Here is a 23,739-nt window from a genome sequence, read left to right as displayed (position 1 = left end):
AAAGTCGGCAGAGTGCAATCTTTCGCGTGAAATGTGCTACCTTTAGTGTTAAATTTTCTATAAAAAAGTATACTTAATTTAATCGCAATTCAATGACAAAAATATGCAGCCATCGCGTTCGAAGTATACAAAGTATTAAACAATTTTTGATTAAAAACGATTTGGGAGCTTTCGTTGATTCTTGCAAAAGTCGGCAGAGTGCAATCTTTCGCGTGAAATGTGCTACCTTTAGTGTTAAATTTTCTATAAAAAAGTATACTTAATTTAATCGCAATTCAATGACAAAAATATGCAGCCATCGTATTCGAAGTATACAAAATATTAAACAATTTTTGATTAAAAACGATTTGGGAGCTTTCGTTGATTCTTGCAAAAGTCGGCAGAGTGTAGTCTTTCGCGTGAAATGTGCTACCTTTAGTGTTAAATAACGTCTTCTCGCACTAACGCGAGAAACCCTCATTTTGAGATAGGCTGCGCAGCGATACATCCTCTGATGTTCTTGCACGCAAGAAACATCTGTAACTGTCCCAAGTCCGATTGGATCTAACAAAGATCAATGACGTAGGTAGTTCGTCGTGGATGCTCATCGGAGATCATCGAACCGAAACTTGTGTCGCGATAGAATCGATCGAGCTTGACTCTCTTTCTCTCTTTCTCTCTCTCTTTCTCTTTATATGTGTAACGCAATATTCCCTGTCGTGCAACAACTGGTTGTTAGCGATGACACGAGCTTCTTTTTATAGACGAACGTAAAACCTCGCGTACATGCACGCGTGCCGTATTCTGCGTGTTAATACTTCAGCGCGGTATGTTCCCGTGTGTAACACGTGCAGCCTCGTCACTTACGCATCCACAATGGACGCACCGCACCGTAGATATCGCCTGCAGTCGCTTCCGTGAATTGTCGGTCGAGAGAAAATATTTTTTTTTATTTTTCGCCACGCCCGGATGTTTACCGAGAAGAGTCGTTTCTTAACATCTTACAGGCTCGCGGCGAAGCAGTGTAAATTGCAACGAGGATTTTTATGCCTCGGATGTCCGTGAAATTTTGTTTACCATCCGTTCGAGTAAACTGTATTCGAGGAAAGTATGTACAGGTTCGCGAAAAAAAAGATTCATCGTCCACAGAGACCAACTTCTTCAATTTTTTCCTCTTGCAAAATGTGTCACTTTATTTTCTATAATTGGTACAATGTCAGTTTCGTTATGCCTAAATTATTATTTTCGAATAAGTTTTCTCGAGTTTAGAACAAATGCTACTGTCAATTTTGTTACCAAATTTTAGAAGAGTATACTTAATGTAATGGGATTTGGAACGCTTCGAATCGCTTTTAATAGGTATTGTGTATCGAGCGATAAATTTGAATCACTTCGAACACGATTCGAAGCCTAAAATACATGAAAATGTATCGATTATTTTGGAAGATTTGAAAGTTTTGAGAGTTTTGGTACAATTAGAAAGCTTAATGAGAATTCGGTATCTTACAGGTATTTTTATTACTTTTATACAAGCAATATTATTAATGTAAAATCGTAAGGAAACTCTCTAAAATTGGAATTATCAACACCGAGTACATTGATTTACATTATTTGCTTTTATAGTCCGTAGTATGTACATGTTACAAATTGTGAATGTTGATATCTTGGGAATAAGAAAAAGAAGAGAAAATAGTATTAAAAAAGGGTTCTAATTCGTTTGAAAAAAATCTGTAAAAATTCTTCGAAATTACTCCTGGTTGTGCCAAATGTGTGAGCTAAATGTGATGGAGTGTCGATCGGTTTACAGTTGCACCGATAATCCAATTGTACCACGTCGACTGAAAGACGAAATGGATCAACTGTGCCAACGAATTATTTTTTGGACGAGCTTAAATTTTGTTCGTATACATTACATTTCAAAAAGTTAACCGTGTGCCGTGTACAGTTCATTACCGAAGCATCGTTCGAATATTGCTGGAGTCAAAAGTATCAATGTCGAATACCATTAGAATATTTCAAAGATAATGTTTCAAAGCATTCCCATCTCGCGAAATTGGCAAAATCAATTCCGTTCTGTCTACGCACATTAATATCCGACGAAAAGATTTATTCAAATGGAGGAAATATAATAAAAATCTATACTGTATTATATTAATTTTGAATATGATTTTAGTAGGGAATAAACAGTATGTATAAGTAATAAACTTTAGTGTCTCTTGTGTCTTCAAAATGATTCGAATTTTTCCACAATTTTACAAATTCGAAACGATTCGAAGAGTTTCCAATCTCATCGTTAAGTACATCCAGTATGAATTTTCCTTACGTTCGTCCTTGATTGAAAAATATTTTATCATTTTACTATGCAGAATTATGTAATTTATTCAATGCGCCAGAATTTCGTACAGTTAAATACTCAAAGACTTGTGTTATTACCGATTACAAAAAGATTACCCACGTTTTGAAAAGTCTTCGAAGATAATATATTCGAATTATTTACGAAATTTTGGTGCGTTGCACAATAATAGTAACTCGATCGAACAAGACGCGATGTATGTAAAAGTTCTGTAATTTGGATACTTCTTGAAATTTCATCAACACGACACGTTACTCTACCTAACGGAGAGTAAACTGAATTTTCACGAAAAGGTTTTCTAAATTGTAACAAATTTTTCCATTGCGCGGGAGAAAATTTTACGAACTCTGTTCAAACTTTACCAGCTAACTTTAACTGGCTAATTTAATGAAATCAGGCTGCAGGTGTAAGCCAGAGAATGGTATTACATTATCTTAAACTGAAGTCAAAATGCAATTAGTATTATAATTTTCAGTGAAGCGCGTGTCGTACCATTGTCTGGTATCTGAAAGCTGTCAGTTGTTATATCGTTAGAGGAACGGAATAATTGGAAGGAAAAGAAATTCCAATTAAAGGAAACGATCGGTCGGGAAACAAAGGGAAGGTGGCTCTCGATGAAATTAAATTCTAACGAAGCGTCGTTGCCCGACATTGAAATTAATCGTACGGTGAAGTAAAGCGGAGATAACGGAGTGAATAAATTAACCATTCTACAAACGAAGCAACCGTATAATATTTTACGCTTTCGTTTTGCATTTTAACTTATGCCGGTCGCCATTTACAAACCAATGAAAACGTGTCCACGTGGGAAATGCTTTCTTTTCGAGGTACAATGTTGCTGCAATTTACAAATCTACGTTTCAGTTACCAATTCTATTTTAAAAAGTATTCTGCGTCAACGTAAATTACGTCAACAATCGACATCAAGAAGTATTGAATATCACTAGTAATAAGCATTTATTTATATATAACGATACATAACGATGTATCTTCGGGTAATCTTAACCTATGTATTCCACTTCTTGCTTTGTACTGTTAGTATGCACATCAATGTGCATGCTGCTAATAACCCTGTACTGGGTTCATAGCGTAAATAAAAAATAACAAAAAGAAGTATCGAATGCTGACTAATGTGCATTCAATAACTCCTAATCTCTTTAGAAGAGTGCTACACGGTGCGCCGAACTCGAAGGCTGTACACCCAAGATGAATTTATTTACCAGGTCAGATGATCCAAAGCAATTGTCTTGCTTATTCACCGTGGTTTTTTAATGGAGACCACGCGACACACTGTTATTTGCATCGCTTGCAAACGGCACATTACGAGTTCGGGGATCTTACGAATAGCGACGTGGGCCGGGTTTATGATACAGGAATGACTTATCTGCTATTTTTGGTCTTATTCATTTGCTCCCACCTTGTGTAACTAAGTAAGCTACGAAGATACAAATCCTTGGAAATCGTAATCTCTGTTTACAGTCACTGCAAAAGCTTTGAATAATGGAGAAGTCAAAGAGTAAACATAAACTGTGGCGCGGTTGGTTCTGTTACTTGAATCCGGGGAAACAAATCGTAACTTGAAAGCGAGAATCACTCTACTTAATTCCCCAACGTGCAAATACAATTTTTTTTATTTATGTAAACTCTTAGCCAGTTATGTAAACAGTTGAAAGTGATGCAAATATTTTCCTATGAAAAAGTATTTCTTTGCAAAGTTTCATTAAATTAAAAGCTTTCTAAATTTGAATTTGTCGCTACTATGAAAAGTCATAGTTGATACAACGAATGTCTCTTACATTTAAAGTTATGATACAATATCCACTTTTCATCCCCTGTCAGAATTTAATCCTAAAATGACTTTTATGTTTTAAGGAAGACAGAACTCACTTTATCATCGGCAAAGATTTCCTTCAGAAAAAGCTTGCCATACTCCTTTTTTCCATTTATAAGGTTTTCACAAATTTTGTTAAGAGATACTTGCATGTGAAAACTGCTGAAAATATGAAACTTTTTATTTCTTTAGATTTAAACTCTGCATTCTTTTTTCAATATGTAAGTTTTATATTCACGTTTCTGTATTGTTGTTACAAAACCAATGTTTCGTTGTTACTGTTCATTTTTTCTCGTCGAAAATTTGGGTGTCACTTTTTTTAGAAGAATTATTTATAAGAGAACTACCAACTTTCACAAATGAAACATCACAAATATAAAATTATACGATTCTTTAGATTTAAAGAAACAGCTATTATATATACTAATTTTAAATGTTCTGTCTATTTACTTACGTTCTAATAAACTATCGGAATTTTTTTAAGTAGAAATTATTGATTTTGTTGATGTTATACATAATTGCGCACGCAATATAATGAAATTGTCTTTACGGTTTATGTAACACACATTGTGTTCATTAAAGTCAAAGAGATTTTTAATCGTCCTGAGTGTTGTTACAAAAAATATATACTTATAAAAAATGGAGAATTTTAAAGATTACAGAATCCTAAAAGAAAACTTAGTTCTTACGTAAAATGTTATTTTTTCAGCGGTAAAAAGACCTTTACCGATATATCCTATAGGTATCGGATCGATTTTGAAACGGGCGATATTTATTTTACATATGTGTGTATAAAACTTCAAATCAATTGGTTATTTATTTCGAACAGATTACATCACAGGCTTGAAAAATGTTGTCTCGAAAGAAACAGCTTTAACGTTTCACGCCTAACTGTGCAATACGCAAAAAAAAAAAAAACAATTCGAAGTCTTATAACGTTGTCAATTTTTCGAATGTCACAATAATACGTTACAATTATATTTCTAAGACTTTTTTTAAAAATTGCAAAATAGTCGATTGTTGCGTCAAAATTAGACAGATTCATAAATATCGGTGACTGATGGAATAACTTAAATTAAAATACTTAGATTGTTTTTAAATTGTAACAGTTTTATTCAACAGTAATTGTGGGAATGCTCACATCTATATTTACAAGATAGCAAACAGTATATCTAGCAATTCATACCGGTAGCACTGACATTTATTTAAGAATGTCAAGGTTTTGAAATTGTTCGTAATTGTGTGTTCTGCAATTGAATGTGTGACTGCGATTGATTGGCGCGTTTAATGGCGATTCATGACTCGAATGTTCACTCGAGTCAATGTCGGTTATGTATGTAGATCGTTATTCTACTTGAATAATCATGTCTATAGGTAAAACGATTATGTAACAACAACAAGGTACGCCTTTGAAGATCGTGTTGGCTAACATCAGCTTTCAAGGATTCTTTTTTTATTGTTGCGTGTCGTGTTTTTACAATTCTCTATTTATACTATATTAATACTTTTCGATAAGGAATTGGGGTTCACAAAATGAATAAATGTAATAGGCACTTTTATAATATTGTACTAAGAGTTTGTAAAAAGTAACGACAAATTGGTCTAAAGTGATTTACTAATTTAAACAAAAGAATGAAAATTAGTTGAGGTTAAATTCATGACATTTTAAATGTGTATTTATTATTTATATGTTCCTGCAAAGACGTTTAACTTTATAAACCGATGTTTGAAAAATTTGTAGCACTTAAATTCTATCGTTGACAATAAATCAGAAGAACTAATCATTTGTACAATAGACACGTTGTACAATTTACATATACTGGATACGCAGTTGTAATTTCTTATTCTTTCATCGTTGACGCGATTTACCTTTTCCATTGTGTAATAGTAACAATTTTGTCTGCAATGTAATTTTCACGAGAAACGTATTATGGAAAAAATAAACAGAATTTTGTACGTTTACGTTCATATTTTCGAGGAAAATTTGTAATTTGAGTGAAATTTTTGACAAGTTTGCCCACGTCTCGTTTCGTGACCTACATTCCTGCTCCTCGAGAAATATTACGTGCGAATCTTCGTGCAATTTTATGGTCAGTGATATGCACTTTCACGGTTTATTTAACGGCACCCTCGTTTCGAATAAAACTGATAATTTCCTGGAAATTACTTGTATGTTATTGGATCGAGCCACACCTCTGTCGATCATAGCACGATGAAAATAACACCCGATAACGACTGATAATGGCTTGCATCGCTTCATCGTCTTTATTAAATTTGAATTGCAATTTATTTCGATGGTTTCTAAGTACCGATACAGGGAAATTTATTGAGATTTAATTAGAGCAAATGGAACTTGTTGGAACGGGGTCAGTTTTTCGTTTAACAATCGCCCTTCTTCTTTTTAATTAACAGCGAGCTTAATAATCGATTACTTTGGTGTAACGTGCATTCAAAAAAAAAAAAGAAACAGTTTCGTGTTTGTTTTTAAAGTAAGTTTAATCAAGCGTAATGCAACGTTTCGCGGGCAGCATTTGAAAATTACCACTTGGAAACGCAAACAAAGTGCTTTTTATTCAAACCTATAATATACTTTATTATTCAATTACAGATTCGTGTTATATTTAGCGCTACTTTCGAAACGACGTACAATTAATTTCGAATCCCATGTGCTATTGGAAAGAGGTTTTAATTATTTGTATTAATTTCAATAACAGTAATACATGTTTTTATTGGATCGGGATTGTATAAAAAATTAATGAATCATTGAGTAAAAAAAGTAAAAAGGAAAAAAAAAACGAAAGTACTAGGCTATGTGTTATATTAATTTAACCTTTTTAATCGTAAGTGGACATTTAAAAAATTTTATAAAACAAATTAGCGTGACTGCAAGTATCGGTTTTTGTTTCTTAGTTTCGCTTAAAAGACATTTGGAGAGGTGGGTGGAAGATGTGAAAGTAGTCTTCAAACGAAATGCTATCAAGCCCTAACTAAAGGACAAAATCTGGAATTGGATGAAAGAAGTTTGCAAACTGTCGACGAGTCAAAATTCAATTGTAATAATTGAAGAAGTCAGTCCAGAAACTGTACAAGTTCCACATTCTACCGTCGTGTCACGTGGATTAAAAAATATTAAGAAACATTTTTAAATCGAACGAAAGGTACTTCAAGAATTGTAAACAGTTAGTCATCGGCAAAGTATGAGTTTTATTGTGTTTCTAGATTGAAAAATAAACTTTCTTTTTAACTTTAAATTAATGGATCGATGAAAGTATGTTCAAACTGGCCATTAAGAAAGGTGAGTGTAAATCTACCGATTGTTAAACAGAGAAGACGTAAAATTTTGCATGTTTTATTTCTAAATATCAAGTGAAGTATTCCTATGTCTACATCTATATGCTTTTGTGCTTTTATTTATATAAAACAATCTATAGGATCTAAAAGAAACTGCATCATAAGGTAAGCTCAAAAGGAGTGAAACCGGTCGCCTCATGAACGACGACATGCAAATTAAATTTAAATTTTCGTTAAACTAAAATTTCCTAATCGTTATCCTTTAAATATGGGTGCTTTTAAGAGCCCCGTTGCTTTGGGGGTGGAAACTGGTGGTTCTAATATGTTTAATTTTGAAAGCTCTCTCAAATGAGTCCATGAGCTTGCAAACAAAATTCGTTCCTTGGTCTGTGAGGATATATTTGAGGAAGAAAAAGATGTAAACGTAGTGTTCGAGTAATTTGTTAATAATTGACGGTGCTTGCTGATCTGCCAAAGGTATAAGTATTAAGTATTTGGTCAGTACGTTCTGAATCGAAAGTATAAATTAATTTCCTTTCCGCGTTTTTGCAAATCATTTGCGATCGTGTCTAGCGCGATTTTGTCATTTGGCTCTACAGGTGTGTCGGGAATTATAGCTTCTTCCTGGGGTCTGATACGCGTTAATTGTGATCTGCGACAAGTGTCACAAGTTTTGACGAAGTCGCATACATCGTTTTCTAATCCCGTCCATTGATGATTTTCTTTCACGCGGAATATCGTTTTATTTTCTCCTAGGTGTTGGCCTGTGTTTGCATTATGCGATTCTATTATCCGTTTTTCTTCAGGAGTGTATTCGCGTGGTGGACAGGCCAAGAATCGTAACCTTTTTCCAGGGTATTGTTTCGACAAAAATCTGAGCATCAGCTGAATCCTAACCGTCTCGAAATTGGTAAATCTAGATTCGTCGTTAATACCGACACGTAAAAATTTAGGGTGTACTTGAAATTCTAATAGGTGTTTTGGTGTGTGTAGCCAGTTAAATTGTATTCTCCTAGCATATCTTTTGTAATTTGCGTTCATTGGTGTCTATTGGGTGTCTGTATAATTGGAGAAGCATCGGGAGTCTGTTTCCAAGTTAAGTACTCTGTCAAGAATTGAGTGTCCGGGTCGTTATTGGTGTTGTCACGGTCTGTCAATGGGTCTAAAGGTAGGGCTTCGTCTGTGGATAGGATCTTATCGGCGATAATTCTAGATATTCGTCGTGCAGGGTATAGTCGGGATAGAGCGTCGGGAATTGTGTTTTCCTTCCCTTTTCGATATTCAATTTCATATTTGTACACTTGGAGGCTTAGTCGCCAGCGCACGAGCCTCGAAGAAGGGTCTTTTGCATTTTGAAGTCACTTTAAGGCTCGATGGTCGGTTTGAATTATACACTTTTTGCCCAATAGGTATTGGGCAAAAGGCCTGAGTCTTTTAAAAGTCCAAACAATAGCCAGTAGTTCCTTTTTGGTTGTCGAATAATTTTTTTTCAGCGTTATTTAATGCCCTGGATATATAGCAACACGGGTGTCCGTTCTGGGATAACACAGCTCCAAGTCCTTCATTGGAAACATTGGTAGATAAGGTAAAGGTTTCAGTGAAATCTGGATACGTCAGTATGGGTTCTTCGCATAGTTTCTGTTTGAAATGGTCAAAGCTAGCCTGTTGGCATTGAGTTCAATGGTACGTTACGTTCTTTTTCCTTAAGTCGGTTAAAGGTTTAGAAATTTTAGAATAATTTTTTAATAAATTTACGGTAGTATCCAACCAGACCTTAAAGGATTTGATATTGGTAACGGTTTTTGGTATTGGAAAATTGTTGATAGTGTAGTATCGGATTTTCGGCGTCCGCTTAGGCCTGTTTCGAGCGTAGGCCTAAACAAGATAACGTGCGCGGTTGGACTCGAGTTGAAGTAAACATTTAGCGCCGATTGGCCCGCTAGCTTTCCTGGAAGACACGAGTATCCTTTACAGGGGGTCTTGTGCGACGACCGAGCGTGAGAATGCATGGGGATGAAAGGAAATACATGTGGTTCGGAGAAAGTGAAGAGTGTTTAGAAAAGACGGGTGATTGGGATGGCCGAACGTGGCCGAATGTCTGAAGTGAGAGAGACTGAGGATTGGAATGAAAGAGAACGAATGGGAATGACTATATAGAGCGCGAGAAGAACGTAGGAACAGAGTATGACAAAGTATGACGACGAGAGTATGTCCGAAGAGTGTGTCGCGGACGGTATGACTAAAAAGACGATAAGACGAGACAACTAAAAGACGTATCCAGCGAAACTAACCACTGACACTACATCTAACACTATCATCATTGTAATATATAATATTATTAAATATACTTTAATATACCACATCAGAGCAACAGTTATTTGGGGGCTCGTACGGGGATAAATCATTCAAAGGATCTCTCCTCCAGAGATCCAAGTGATAGGAGGAGAGAACGGAACAACAATAGCTTGTAATTTTTTTGGTTAGGCCTTACCCTGTTCGTGGTAACTACACGTTCTAAATATTCTAACTCAGGTTTTAAAAATTCGCATTTGTCAGCCGGATGTTTTAGTCCAGTTTCTCTAAGTCTTTGGAAAATAATAGTGAGATTTCTATCGTGTTCCTGTATAATTGATCCGGAAATTATTACGTCATTTAGATATACGAAACAATATTTATCTGTCGGTCCGCGCAACGCTGTATCCATCATACGTTGAAAAGTAGCTGGAGCGTTTTTTAGTTAGGCAAATGGTATTCGTCGATAGTGAAAATGTCCATCAGGAGTGGAGAAGACGGTGTATTTTTTATCTACGAATTTCATAGGAATTTCGTGGAATCCGGAAGATAAGTCTAAAGCGGAAAAGAATTTCGCCTAAGTACTGGATAATTTCGTCTGCGTTCGGGAGAGGATACGCGTTCTGGTTAGTATGTTCGTTGAGTTTCCTGAAATCTATGACAACCCTTCATTTCTTTTTGCCCGATGAGTCTGGTTTTTTAGGAACAACCGATACGGGTGCGTTGTAAGGGGAATCCAATGGTTCTATTATACCTTTATCTACCATGTCGTCTACTTGTCGGTGAATGTCTTGTTTGTGACACTCGGGAGGTCGGTACGATTTGACGTCAATGGGTCTATCGGTTTTTAGTGAAATTGATCGCAGACACAATTTATTTCCGTAAATTAATTCTTCAATTATACAATTAGATTGTGTATTTTACCTTAATTATATAAATATAATCTAATTTAGGTATTATCTTTAAGTAGAGATACGAATTTGGAATATTAATTAAATCAATAATTTTGCAATATAGGAAGCTCCTAGTGTATACCTTATTTTTTTTAGTTTTTCCTTATATTTTCTTTACGTGTATTTTACTTTATGCTATTTCAAATAAATACATTTGTACAATTGTAGAAAGTACAGAAGAAACACGTGCAATGGTCTTATGTCCTATCTTTCTGAATTTCGATTCGGCTCTTTCTACATCGACTGAAGTATTGCAATGTGAAACCTGAGAGAGCAAGGAAGACTCAGTAATAAGAAACTTATAAACAAACGTAACCCTTAGGCTAAGGAACCAGCGGGACCCGAGCGTGGCGTTCAGTTATATTCCTGAGTAAGAGGCGAATACTTCGATCGAAAGAAAAATTATATTTCGTTGAAAGTGACGGTAGTGCTGTTAGTGTTAGCATTAATTAACAATGCTTTAAATATAGTGTTAAATTAATCGTAGCGTACAATTCTTAAAGAATTATTAACATTATTGGCGATTATTTTGAAATGAATTTGAAATGACTGTCTCAGAATGCGTCCTATAATTGACAGCTGTTCCACATCAATTTTGGTATGTAAATACGTACATGTAGTTTGTTCAGATTCTTAATTCTTAGTTTGTACGAAATTCCACTGGCAATTACAAGCGATGATTATGTTAAAATTTAACGAACAAGTTACAAGTAATTAAGTATGATCGATTATTATTAATATTTAATCTACATATGTATTGTAACTTATACAAAAACGTTATGGAAACGTTTTATAAACGATATATGTAAGTCATTCATTCGTTCATAACTGATTTAAAATGATTGAAGTTCCGTGATCAATATTATAACTGTTTTCAATCACTGATACGTAAATAATTAACGAATTAACGAAAATAATTAATAATACAATATAACAATTTAACCAATAATTATAGCCAATAATAATAAACTATAATAATAAGGATATAATAATAAAAGCTGTGAAACATAATAATACAAACGGTTGCTAAACAATTAACGGTTGAAAACACAGCGAAAAATCGATACATTTTTTTAGATTGGATTTGTTTCAAAAGATAGTATGTAAACTCAGACACAGACGATTAACAACAGCCCGAAGAGAATTTAAGTATTGTTTATTTAATTTTTTCGAATCGCAACCAATCATGGATTGGTCGATACGTAAAACTGCGAATACCAAGACCGCAGATATGTGGTTTTTACCATAATTCGAACAGACAGGAAGAATAAGAAAAAGAATAATAAAAGTGAAGTAATAGTTATATTTAGTGATCTACATCACAATTCATATTTCTAAGCTTATTTTAATAATGATCTGATCGTATTTTTTACCGTAACTTAATTGAGACTATTCAATGCTGATTTTCAGCATCTAAATGTTTCTTTATATTTTTGTAAAGTTGAAGATTTATGTAGAAATACATTTAATTCGTGTTCTTTGTACCACATAATACATGTAATTCATTTGCTCAAAGAAAAATATTTTTCTTGGATTTGTATTTATCTTATTTTAAATATTAAAAGTTCTACATTAATTACGTATAATTACATTTTTTTTAAATGCTATTGAAATACCAATAATATTGAGTTAAACGAATTTTACTTTTGATCACTTTTGTGGATCATTGTACGTTGAAAACGAATCAAGAAATTATAAATTAAATTGTCGAATTAAACAATTTTACTTTCATAGATCTACAATTTATGTATACTCGAGAAAAGTTACTTTTCCAAGGTGCACGATATTTTTGGCTCTTTATTATACCTTTCACGAATGGCGTGACGCAAAAGATGCCTTTTTTGGCTAACTGTGTTGATCATGAAATGCGGTATAAAGCGTTATTTAAGATTGGCTTTAACAAAGGATGACGACAGTATAATAGTGGTTCTGCTGATCGATAACAATTGACTGGACTTCGTTGACCCCCTTTACTTGTTCACGATCTAGAGCCTCACCCAATGTTATAAATTGGCATTCCACCTGACAAGAATAGTCGTACAATTCCGTGACTATCGTATGACTTAGTTTCTGGTATTATCGTAATTAAATTTGAAAACGCGAGCAATTTGCTTTTATTTTTAATACCAATATGTATTGGTAACTTTTTAAAATTTTCTTAAGTAACTATTCGTGAATTTTTTTTTCACTTGATTTTGCGAAATTGCTTAAGCACACCACTAATTATTGTACATACATATATACATATATGGTTACGATTATCTTTAATTTACTGTATATTTTTGTGAAACAAACGTATGTTACTAATATTGGTTTATTTTGATCTATTTTAGTAGTATATAAATCAATTTTAATAAACTTCACGAGCGATGTTTTTATTAGCAGGAAATTTATTGCGAAGTAATTCTAAGCAAGTAATGTTAACTGTTTTTTTTTTTGTAAGTTTCCGGATGAAAAACACAAATTCCATTTATTAGATACTTTTACTATTTCTGTTCATTGATTCCTTTTTTCATATATCTACTTTCTCTGCTAGGAAATTTGCAAAATTAATAAGGGCTATCGAAGACTTATTTCAAATTGTGTCTCTACCAGGACATATTTGTTATTTCAATGAAATCAATAATATATATACCTATTTGAGTCTTTTATCACGAAGGGTAAGAATTTGGAACCATAGGGTTAAGAGTAAAACATTTCTTGTCGCCATTTTGTATATGACTCATAGTGCGCATGTTAAGTTATTTCATAATTACGGGTGAAAATATTTTCTCGGTGGTTTTTCAACACGAAATTCCACAAACAAAATCTTGTAGCAAAAGCTTAGTATGCTGATGTAATAGGTTGTTCAATAAAGTTTGTCGTTTTTCCATTGTAGAAAAATACTATGACACTTCAACTTTGAACAACTGTAAATATACGAACGAGTCGATAGATCTATATAAAAACTTCACACAAGTTCATTAAACAGTAGTACCATTTTTATAAAAATAAATCGACGAACCTAATAGCTCGAAAAGGAGCCGTACGAATTGAAACTTTTCGACATTTTTCATATTTACTACGTATATTGTACAGGAAAATTTACATTTCGCTTTCGCAGGAACACGTTTTCTATTTTCGAGCGTCGCGTTATTAAAAACTTGTCGTATCAGAAATTGCAACGATGAAATAAATCGACAAATTTTGCATTGTACGTTCACGTTTTGGTGAACGTGCGTTAGTGTCTGGATAGAATTGAAAATAGTAGGTCATTTGTTCACCAAAGCACTACTCTAGGGCGGTTCACGATTTTAGGTGAGGACGTAGAACTCGAGTATTTTACTAACAATATGGCGCGGAGGAGCGTCTCAAGTGCTAGGTAAAGTGGCTCATCTTATTGTTAGGTGGAAGGTGTGATAATGAACGTGCCTATCTGATTGATGATCGTTCGTTGATTACTGTCAAGATTATGTAGCAAATACGGTAGTAATATTTCGCGAAACAAGAATGTATCGGTTACAATAATTATAATAAATATCATGAATTCGAGTGTTCCAATATCTTGATACAAAATTCGAAATTAGATTAGTTTAACAATTTTAACCGTTGAATTTTTTACGTGTTAAACGTGTTCCTACAAGTTATTCTAGTATCGAATGCACTAGTTAAATTGTACAATTCGTTTCAATTCCAAGACTAATTTCACGTTAATAAGAAGATAAAAAGTTGAAAGACTTCTTTTTTCTTTTAAGAATTTTTTCGTTTAATTCGATGGTTGTAAATAAAATTTAACTTTGTACACAATCGAGCTTCAACCATAGGACGTCCACAAAATTATAATTTCTGTTTTGCAATTAAACACACGAGCAAAATTTCACGAACAACTGCAATAAGAAAGTAATAATTTCGAAAGCGTTAAACTCTTAAAAAGGCTGCCTCGTATTAGAAATTGGGCAATTTTATGTTCTTTAGTAGGAACTAACGCAGTGCAATTACTTTGATCATTAAAAAGACCTATTTAGCATTGAAACAGCTTTTTGCTTCGACCGCAAGAAATTCACTTTGATCGTTAAAAAGATCTGCCCAGCGTTCAGAGTTTCTTACTTTCACCATAAGAAACCCACGAAAGATATTCATAGCGAGTGACTGTTGGTATCTGAATTTACAAAAACCTAGTGAAAAGGATAATGGTTAATTGTGTTCTTTTTTATCGTTTTAGGCCAAACAACGTGCCTCCGTGAAATGGCTCTTGTCAAAGGCGTACAACAACCGAGTACCAGAAAACCTTCGCGAGCCATACTATGTCGATCATGAGGTACGTAATCTTGTTCTTTCGCAAAGCAAATTAACATTCGAACGTGCAGCACTGATTCCCGTTAACGCGATACCGACTTACCCAAGATTACGAGATATTATTCTCAAAAACGATTTTAGTTTGTAAACTCCCGTTTTTGTCGCGTACCTATTACTATTTTTAGTTTATTAATTTATGGAAGAGTTAAACTCACATTTTCACGTGATAAAATTGCGATCGCCAGTTAACTTGAAAGCGGGGTAGTTGGCGATTTCTATTTCAAACTGAGGTCAATAATCTTCGCAGTATCGGTGGCTTTCTTCTACAAATATTTTCATTTATATCTTGACTTACAATTAAACAAACATGAATACGAATTACTATCTTTCTAACATACGATGAAAAATATCTTGTATAAATAGATAAGAAATTTAAGCGAAAAATGGAGTTTGTAGATTTTTTAGATCGATGCTCGGGCGTCATTTATGAAATAATGACTATGCTTCAAAACTAGTTTGAGAATAATATACGTAATATTTTTCCAAGTCCTCGATACGCAATTATTGAAAACTAAGATATAGTTTTTAAATTAATTTTTCATATTTTTCAATATCGTTTTTTTTTTACAAATCTCAATTACCATATGTATTCGCGTACATATATCGATAAAGTTAAATATATTTGCATCAAGTTTATAGGTACAATTAGTCTCTCACAATTGCCCGTTAGCGGTGGAGTTATTGCTTCATCGACAAAGGAGAAAAAAACCAATTCTTTCTCAAACTCAAACATATCGAAAGTAGGCCAGAAGATCTTATGTACATCGTTTCTTCCAATAATCACGTTTTCCATTAACAGATTTCTCTAAGGTCAACATTTCAGTTACTCGACATTTTGCATTCTACCTATAAAAACAGCAATATCCTTTACAAATGACATGGTAATTCTAGTTGTTTCACAGATGTTACAAATCCACTTGGTTCGAACACGATAAAGGAAGACCATTTTAGGAATACAAACCAACAGAAATTATCTTAGACCTTTTTTTCTTAAAATTTATCAATCGTTCCAATTGTGTTTCAAAATGTCGGAGTAACAATTTGAACGTTACGTCGCACTGTGTTTCAATCAAAAACAGGTCTCGTTGGTTGATTGATTAAGGATCGTCCCTTTCAATGAAATTTTTATTTGTGCAAGCGCGTTCGTTTCTAACAACGGGAAGGTATTGACATACCGTTCTCTCGTGCAATACTGTCGGGAGCAGTTCGACGGTTAAAAGGCGGCATCCTCAGCTTTTTAAGGTATCCTGAAAACTCTTTTGTGGCGTACGTCATTATTTCGCAATGGAGAAACCCGACCTTACCATGAAAGACGTACGAAGCTGTTGGGCGTTTGCTCGAGGGATGCTAATAAACTTTTCTGAAAAGAATTCTCGTCGAACTTGGATAATGAGCGCGGGATTCTTGGCAAACTTCCAAGGAAAGAACGGCATTAGATGCAATAAGATTCTACATAGATCTGTGTTCTTACGACGAAACGATAACATTTTTATTTCGCGTTTGGTCTCTCTCGTTGCATTGTTTCTCAACCTGTGTAAAGTCTAACTTTGATTTCAATTGCACGGTTTTTCATCGGCAAATATAAATTGAATGTTGTTGCAGCGTGTGCAGTCACTGCGTTTGCGATTTCCGGTATTATCGTTTATGTCGTGTATCGTTTGCACCAGCTGCTCTTGTGTTTTTGACGTATCGTTGCCGTAAATCTTTTGACTTTCCATGGGCTACAAAAACGTGAAACGCGTAAATGGAAGTAGACTAACCAGAGTGTAAAAGTGGACTGATAATGCTGGCGTTGTTATGGTTATCGTGCTTGGCCTTCTGAGCGCCATAGGCACTCGGTGTGCTCGTGAAAAGCACATATCTCCCCTCAAAAGTTATAGAATATCTACTAAAGTGTCATAAAGACCTACAAAAAAAAAAGAAATAGTGGAAAATACGTATATGAGAAAAAATATATATGAAAATTCTTTTCATATACTATATTGTAGTATTAGTTATGTGTGAAAAGAACATTCTTTTCATATAAGTTGCACTATTAGTTATTTGTGGAATAAAAAATATTTGCAATAAATTGCACAAATCTCACCAATGTCGTTAATAATAATTATATATTTTTTTATCAATATATCCACCATGTACTTTAGGTACTATTATATTTACACTAATTTTGACATTCTGGTGATTAATTTTTTTTTTTATAACTTTCTGATTAATACTGCTCCATTCATCTTGTAGAATGTTTCGTTGCTGCGTTTGTGACTTTGAACATTTCTTTTTTAACAGTTCAAGTACGTTTTTCATTGTTCAAAACCTATGAAAAATTAAATATTTTTTTGTTGTATGTAGCTAGAACTGAACATATATCCGTAAATATACGCAAGAATGAAGCAAAATAACTTCAATAATTTACATCATATAACCAAAATTTATTAAAATGTGTGTCTTATGACTCTTGAACGGATCTGTACCTATTGACATAGGTACCTTGGCACTGAAAAGTTTGGAGCACCCTACCTTTACCTACGACCTTTAAAATAAATTGAACGTTTTACAGAGGAAGTTTAATATTTTATTTACATTTTAACATTTCATTGCCGTAAAGTCTTAAAAATTCTTGAATTTTAAAGAAGCGAAGATTTGGTGATTTAAATTGTTCCCTACTAACTGAAAGTCATTATTTACCTACAAAATATAATCGAAGTTAAAACAATTATGTAAATGATCATTAGAAGAAGAAAAGCGATCGAACCCAATGCTTCGTATTTCTTTCAGAAATAGATTTTTAAGTTTATCAAATTTTCGCGTTTTTCTAAGAAATATTTATTATGTACAATTTTTAGCTTATATCACTCGTACCTAAGTAATGTCCTTTTAATATGAAAATGTAATATTTTCAATGAACGATGCATGCATATGTGTCTTAGAAAGCTTTGTTTCTATAAAGATCGAAGGAAGGACTCAAAATTTTAGAATGTTAGTGCATCTGACGATCGAAGAATCAAATTCGAAAAGTTCAGTCACCCGAACATACCTTATAAGTTTTATTGGAGGTTTTATAGAATTGATTTGTTAAAAAAACAGAATTTTCTGGAAAATCAATTCTGTGTGACATTACTGTTGTACAGAGACTGTTCGTAGTTTCGCTGTTGGAGAATATTTATAAATTTTTCAATATAAGGATATAGCTGAAGCCTGTTGCTTAAATCGAGCCATTGTCAATATGGATTTTGTAATTTCGTGATTCGAAATGAGTTGGAATTGGTCTTTAAAGTGAAAAAATTGACTGAATAATTATAAATGAGAGTTCAGTTTCGCAAAGTCCACCAGATTTGCTATTAAGCAGCGTTTATTTTCAAATAAACCAATTAATCTGCAGGTGGGCAAGAAACGAATTTAATGTTCTTTTTGTTATTCTATAACGGAAACTTTTCATTTAAACTTGAAGATAAAATGATTTTCGTAAGAACACGGTGTTTAGTTCTAACCGTTTACACATATTTCGTTACGATCGATAATAATTTAGTGCACTCGTTGCAGTAATGATAAAGCATCGGGTAACGTTAGAAAAATTCCTAAAAGCGAGTATGATTTTTCGATTCGGAAAGACCTGGCAAATATTTCGAGAAACTTTATCGATTACTTCGTGAATACCACTCTGTATAAACTTCGCGTAATATGTCGAGGACGAGTTATAAAAATTAAACTCACGCGAATAATTTCCTATATCGAAGTAGTATAAAATTCTCTCCGTAGTTCCACGTCCATTTAAAAACGAAGGTCTTTATTATTTCGGTATCAAGTTTACGCGTTCGCTTCTCTTCTTTTAAACGCAGCGAACAAAATCGTTACGTAAAAATAAAAGAAATTATTCCATTTGAAATTTCATTGTTTCCAAGCATCGTATCGTTACATTTCGTTGCCGTGGTGATATTCTATGCAAACAATTGAACGGAAAACGTTGTTAGAAATGCACGTGTATGAAAACCGTGAGAAGGTTTGCTGATGTACGAATAAAGAAAAGCCATATCGACTGTTGTGCATCGTAACAGCGGTCTACGTTTCGCAGGCAAGCTGTGTGCGAAGGCCTCGGTTGTTGTGGTTGATCCAGTTAAACCAATCAAATTACTTCGCGATCGCCTGTATTCGACCTCTTTTGACTTGGCAGTAAATCACGGTGCTGCTGCGACGAATGTTCTCGTTCGGTTTTTGTCTCGCGTCGTATCGGGATGTATTTAATCGAGGACCCGTTCCTCCCTCCGTGCACGCCAGGAAACAAATTGCAACGCTGTCGATCCCGGGTTTCGAGAGATCCGAGGTTCACGGCTGAGAAAAAGTTTTTCGAGGCGCATCGATGGCACGAGGTGAGCCCCTTGAACTTCCAAAGAGTAATCGAACAGTTCGAAAAGTAAATCATTCAACGGTGAAGGGACGACAAACGTGCGGATGGGAAAGGGCTTTGGTTGCACTTGACCAATTAGTGTTATCGGTTCTATAAAGGTTTGATGTGTGTAAATCGTTTTACAGTGGTGTTCAATGCTAAGGAGATATCGTGATTTTTGAAACAATTTACTTCCCTTGTATATAGAGTACACAGTGAATCTTGATTTTATTCAGAGGTAAATAATGAGAGGAATATACGTACACATGTACGTAGTTAGGTGCGTCGAGTGACGAGTTTCAGCGAAAGTGGTTGTTTATTACATTTTCGATTAATTTAATTCTATTTTCGTACGAAATGGAAGAAATAAGGATCCACGAGCAATTTCAAACGTCGATAAAAACGACCTCTGTCTAACAGATGTTTTAAATTGAATTCGTAAATTGGTTTAACGTCGAGTCAAATATGGCCAAAAGCTCTATCGATAAACAAAAAGTATTATCGCTGGGGCCTCGCGAACTCAAACGTAATATAAATGAATCGTTTATATTAAGTACTAATATACTACATATTCGATTTAGAAAAGTAATAAACGTTTAACCGTGTGACGAAACAAAGACACAATTACACGACCACAGATAATTGAAGTAAAAACTTTGAAGAGACTTGCTTCTGGGTAGAAAATGAAAATACACTTGGTATGCTTTGTCGCACGATCGTGGATCTGATTACAATGAATTTCAAGACTCATCAGTTACTGGTTAATTAGCCGGCAGGAATTCTCCTTTCATTGATCATCCTTTCTCTCGCGTAAGACGCGATCCTCTCTATGAATCAGGCACCTGTAAGCATCAAGGGAACCTTTCGTTCATTGTATCCTTTTCACACTTGAACTTTCGTCCGAATAATCAGTCCCACAGTCTTGACTTTCCCCTTAAAGTCTGAGGTGCAATCCAACGATGATTGCAATTCTCCTAGAAACAATGGATGGAGAGTCTGGCTCGTCTCCGGTGAATCCTTATCACATCGTGGCTTGCTTTCTTTCTTCGCTCGCGGAAAACAGAACCGAAGCGTCTGATAATTGATCATTTACACGTTTTCCACTTCTTCTTTGTCCCCTCTCTTTCCTTTTTATGCGCTTCGATCTTCTTCTTTGTTACACTGCGTTCAATACGTTGTCAGTATTGTAACGAACTGATATTTTACAAAAGTTAACACGTCTACTGTGGGTCAAGGTGGTATTGACTTAGGAATCCATGCCCACGCGAGCTTCATGGATTTTTTTAATTGCTGTTCGAACTCGTTGTTAAAAATAAAAAGAAAATATATTTAACAAATTTATAAATATTTATAAATATATTCAAAATTTTGCGATTACTTTTTTCATTTATCGATAACAGTAACTATGGTAATGATAATCACTAATCATCACTGAGATTTTTAATTTTTAATTAAGCACACACTTTTTCTACTTTTTAAACAAACTAGGCCGTAAAATTTCAAGAAAATGAATACAACATACTTTTCTTTTTACACAATGCTTACTCATATCTTAAAGAATAATAACATTTTTATTTGTCGTGCATAAATACTTGTATTTAAGATATCTAAGAAAACTTCAATATTATTTTTTACGACAACTAAAATGTTCATTGTTGTTAGACAACCGAGGTACTTTGGTACTCCAAATGTTCTATTCCGATACATTAAATACGAAGCGATAATTTCACTTTCCTACATTCCAGATATTCTTAAGTTTCTTTTCTTACAACATACCAACTAAGTATCAACTGTTTCAAACGATTTAAGTGAATTAATTATTTGAAACTACGATATAATTCCATGCTTAAGTCAATGGTATCTGTTCTTTGTTTGTATACGTGCTTATCTTAATTTCCTATGACGATGGTTCTGAAGGAACGACAAAAAGTCCTTTATCTTGTTTATGTAAACAAGTGTACGAACCCACGAAGCCAACCAGAGAAAAAACGAAGAACTAACATTTTTGCAGTTTTGTTTTTAAACGTACAGTGACTTCGTGAAACATGGTTTACAATTTTCAAACATCTATAATTGTATTTAGCAATGGAGAGAAATAAAAAGAACGTTTCAAAAGAAATGGCTTCACAAAACACATGCAAACAGTATTCCTTCTTATTTGGATACCATGAAAATATTACGCTTTACTCGTTCGTAGTTACTAAAGAAGAAAAATGTTCTGTTAGTGTTATCAATGCACACTGGCAGTACAATTTCTGAATGAAAAGAAAGCCAGAAATTGCTGAATACCATAACCAAACTAAATCTGGTGTAGATACAATAGACGAAATGCAAGTATACCATACAAAGTTAAACTACAACATGTAGGGTAAATGTGTCAGTAGTTGGTCCTTAGCCAGTAATCAGCCTCTTTCAAAATAAATGTCTGATAACTAAGAAGTAGTAAAAAAATTGCATAAAATAAAATATGCTAGTGGTCAATCTATACCTACACTTTCGGTATATAGAATTTCATGTCCCTAATGATAATACTGTGAACTACAAAAATTCTTGTTTCGATGGCGATTAGCTAAATAATATTACGTGATAAAATTTCAATGAATTTAGTAACAGAAGCAGAGATCTAAAATAGTGTCTATTGTTAATAAATGTAGGTTTTAAATATTAATATTTTATATACGTAATTAACAATATTTAAATAAAAGGTTTTTAAGGTTAGAATAGTATTAAGCGGCTAATATGTTCGTTTTTTCGGTAGGGTCGATTATTAGTATTGAAAATAAAAGCAAAACTAATAAATGATCTCCACGGATGACTATTGTGTTCAAGATTGATGTACAATCAGTAGCTGGCGGTTAAAATACAAAATAATCGTGGATTGAATCTAATAATGCGTAATTGGTCGCCAATAAATTGAATATTTCGAAATTTCGAATAAATGCATTGTTTGAAATTTTGAAACGCAAAGATGAATCGAAAGCTGATCGTAAAATGAAAATGATTCAGGAAATGAGTCAAAGTAGTCCAAATTTAATTGAAAGCCAAGATATTCACAAGACAGAAGAATTTGGAAAGGAAAATAAAGATCCGAATTACGTTCGATCTACAATTATTATAAGTAACAAAAGAATGGATGGCAATGCTATTGAAGAAATATTATCACTTCCACATGAAAAAATAAAGAAGAAAATTGATAGCGATCTGATAAAGGAAGAAAACTCTTCTTTCGTGAAGCATTTATTTTTCCAAAATATTATTAATAAATCGACTAAAAATAAAAAACTGCTCGGAATATGCCAGCGACGATATCTTCAGCCGAAAATCGTATGCATTTGCTACAGAAGGAAAACATGAAGCATGAAAGAAAGCTACAAAAACAAGAAGAAGAAAAAAAGTAATTGACGATAAATGAAAATAATTAAAGAAAATAATTAAAGAAAATAATTAAAAAGAAAATAATTGAAGGCAAAGATAAAAGGTTACACCAAAAATTGATACCAAAGAGAATTGTAGAATGTGCATTAACGATTTGCATAGTGATGCAGAAGATAACAGTGAAAAATATGTAGGATGCGACTCTGCATAATTTCATGTTAAATATACAAAATTCGTAGGTCAGACTTATACCAACATCCAAAATAAATCATTTATTTGTTTATTTTGTTCCTTTGCTAAAGTACTTTAAGTGTCATTGCAAAGCAAGTTTTTTTAGTCTTATTTTCTATTATATGCATTGAAAGAAAATTGTTTTGTTTTATTTTATTTTTTACTCATCAAAAAAGAATTCATGTTTTGTTTTTGTAAATTAATGCATTAGTGCATTGTGCAATAAATGTAAACAGTTCTGTTATTTATTTACTAATTAGGTTGTTTTAATTACCTAAATACTGGGGTAAAATAAAAATGACATATTTACATATTCTTGTACATTGCGACTGTAAATTAATATATTATTAAACGAACTACATGGTATTTTTAAAATGCCTTTTAAAATGTATTTTAAATTCTAAAGAATACAGCGATATATAAAATGTTTAGGAAGTAATTTATTAACAATAATCACAAATAGGTTGAATTTTCATGATAGCTTGAATGGCCGACTACTAGCACATTTACCTTACTTATTCTTTTTATATCATCCTTAATTTCGCCCCTTTTTTTCCTGTCTAACCGCTAAATATTTTCACGTCGATTAGAAGAAGAATTTTGTACTTTGAACATTCAAAATCGAGTCTCGGATATACAAATATTTACATCAGCAAACATTCCTTTCTCGTATAGTAAATACTTCTTCTCCAATTCTGTGCAACAACGAGGTGTAAATTAA

General features: G+C 33.5%; 1 protein-coding gene across 20 annotated transcripts in view; it reads left to right on the top strand.

The window, feature by feature from the left end:
• Patronin (calmodulin-regulated spectrin-associated protein patronin) overlaps positions 1–23,739 on the top strand; it is a 146,900-nt gene that overhangs the window by 91,309 nt on the left and 31,852 nt on the right. For all 20 annotated transcript variants that reach the window (XR_012993519.1, XM_076321984.1, XM_076321992.1 and 17 more), the window contains exon 2: positions 14,901–14,996. Coding sequence is in view for 19 of the 20 variants with exons in the window: in XM_076321984.1 (XP_076178099.1) it covers positions 14,901–14,996 (96 nt within the window). In the remaining variant the exon portion in view is untranslated. The remainder of the gene's footprint in view (positions 1–14,900; positions 14,997–23,739) is intronic.

Source organism: Ptiloglossa arizonensis, chromosome 10 (assembly GCF_051014685.1).
Source record: "Ptiloglossa arizonensis isolate GNS036 chromosome 10, iyPtiAriz1_principal, whole genome shotgun sequence".
Lineage (NCBI taxonomy): Eukaryota > Metazoa > Arthropoda > Insecta > Hymenoptera > Colletidae > Ptiloglossa > Ptiloglossa arizonensis.
The sequence above is the reverse complement of the archived record's forward strand: the minus strand, read 5'-3'. Positions and strand labels throughout refer to the sequence as shown.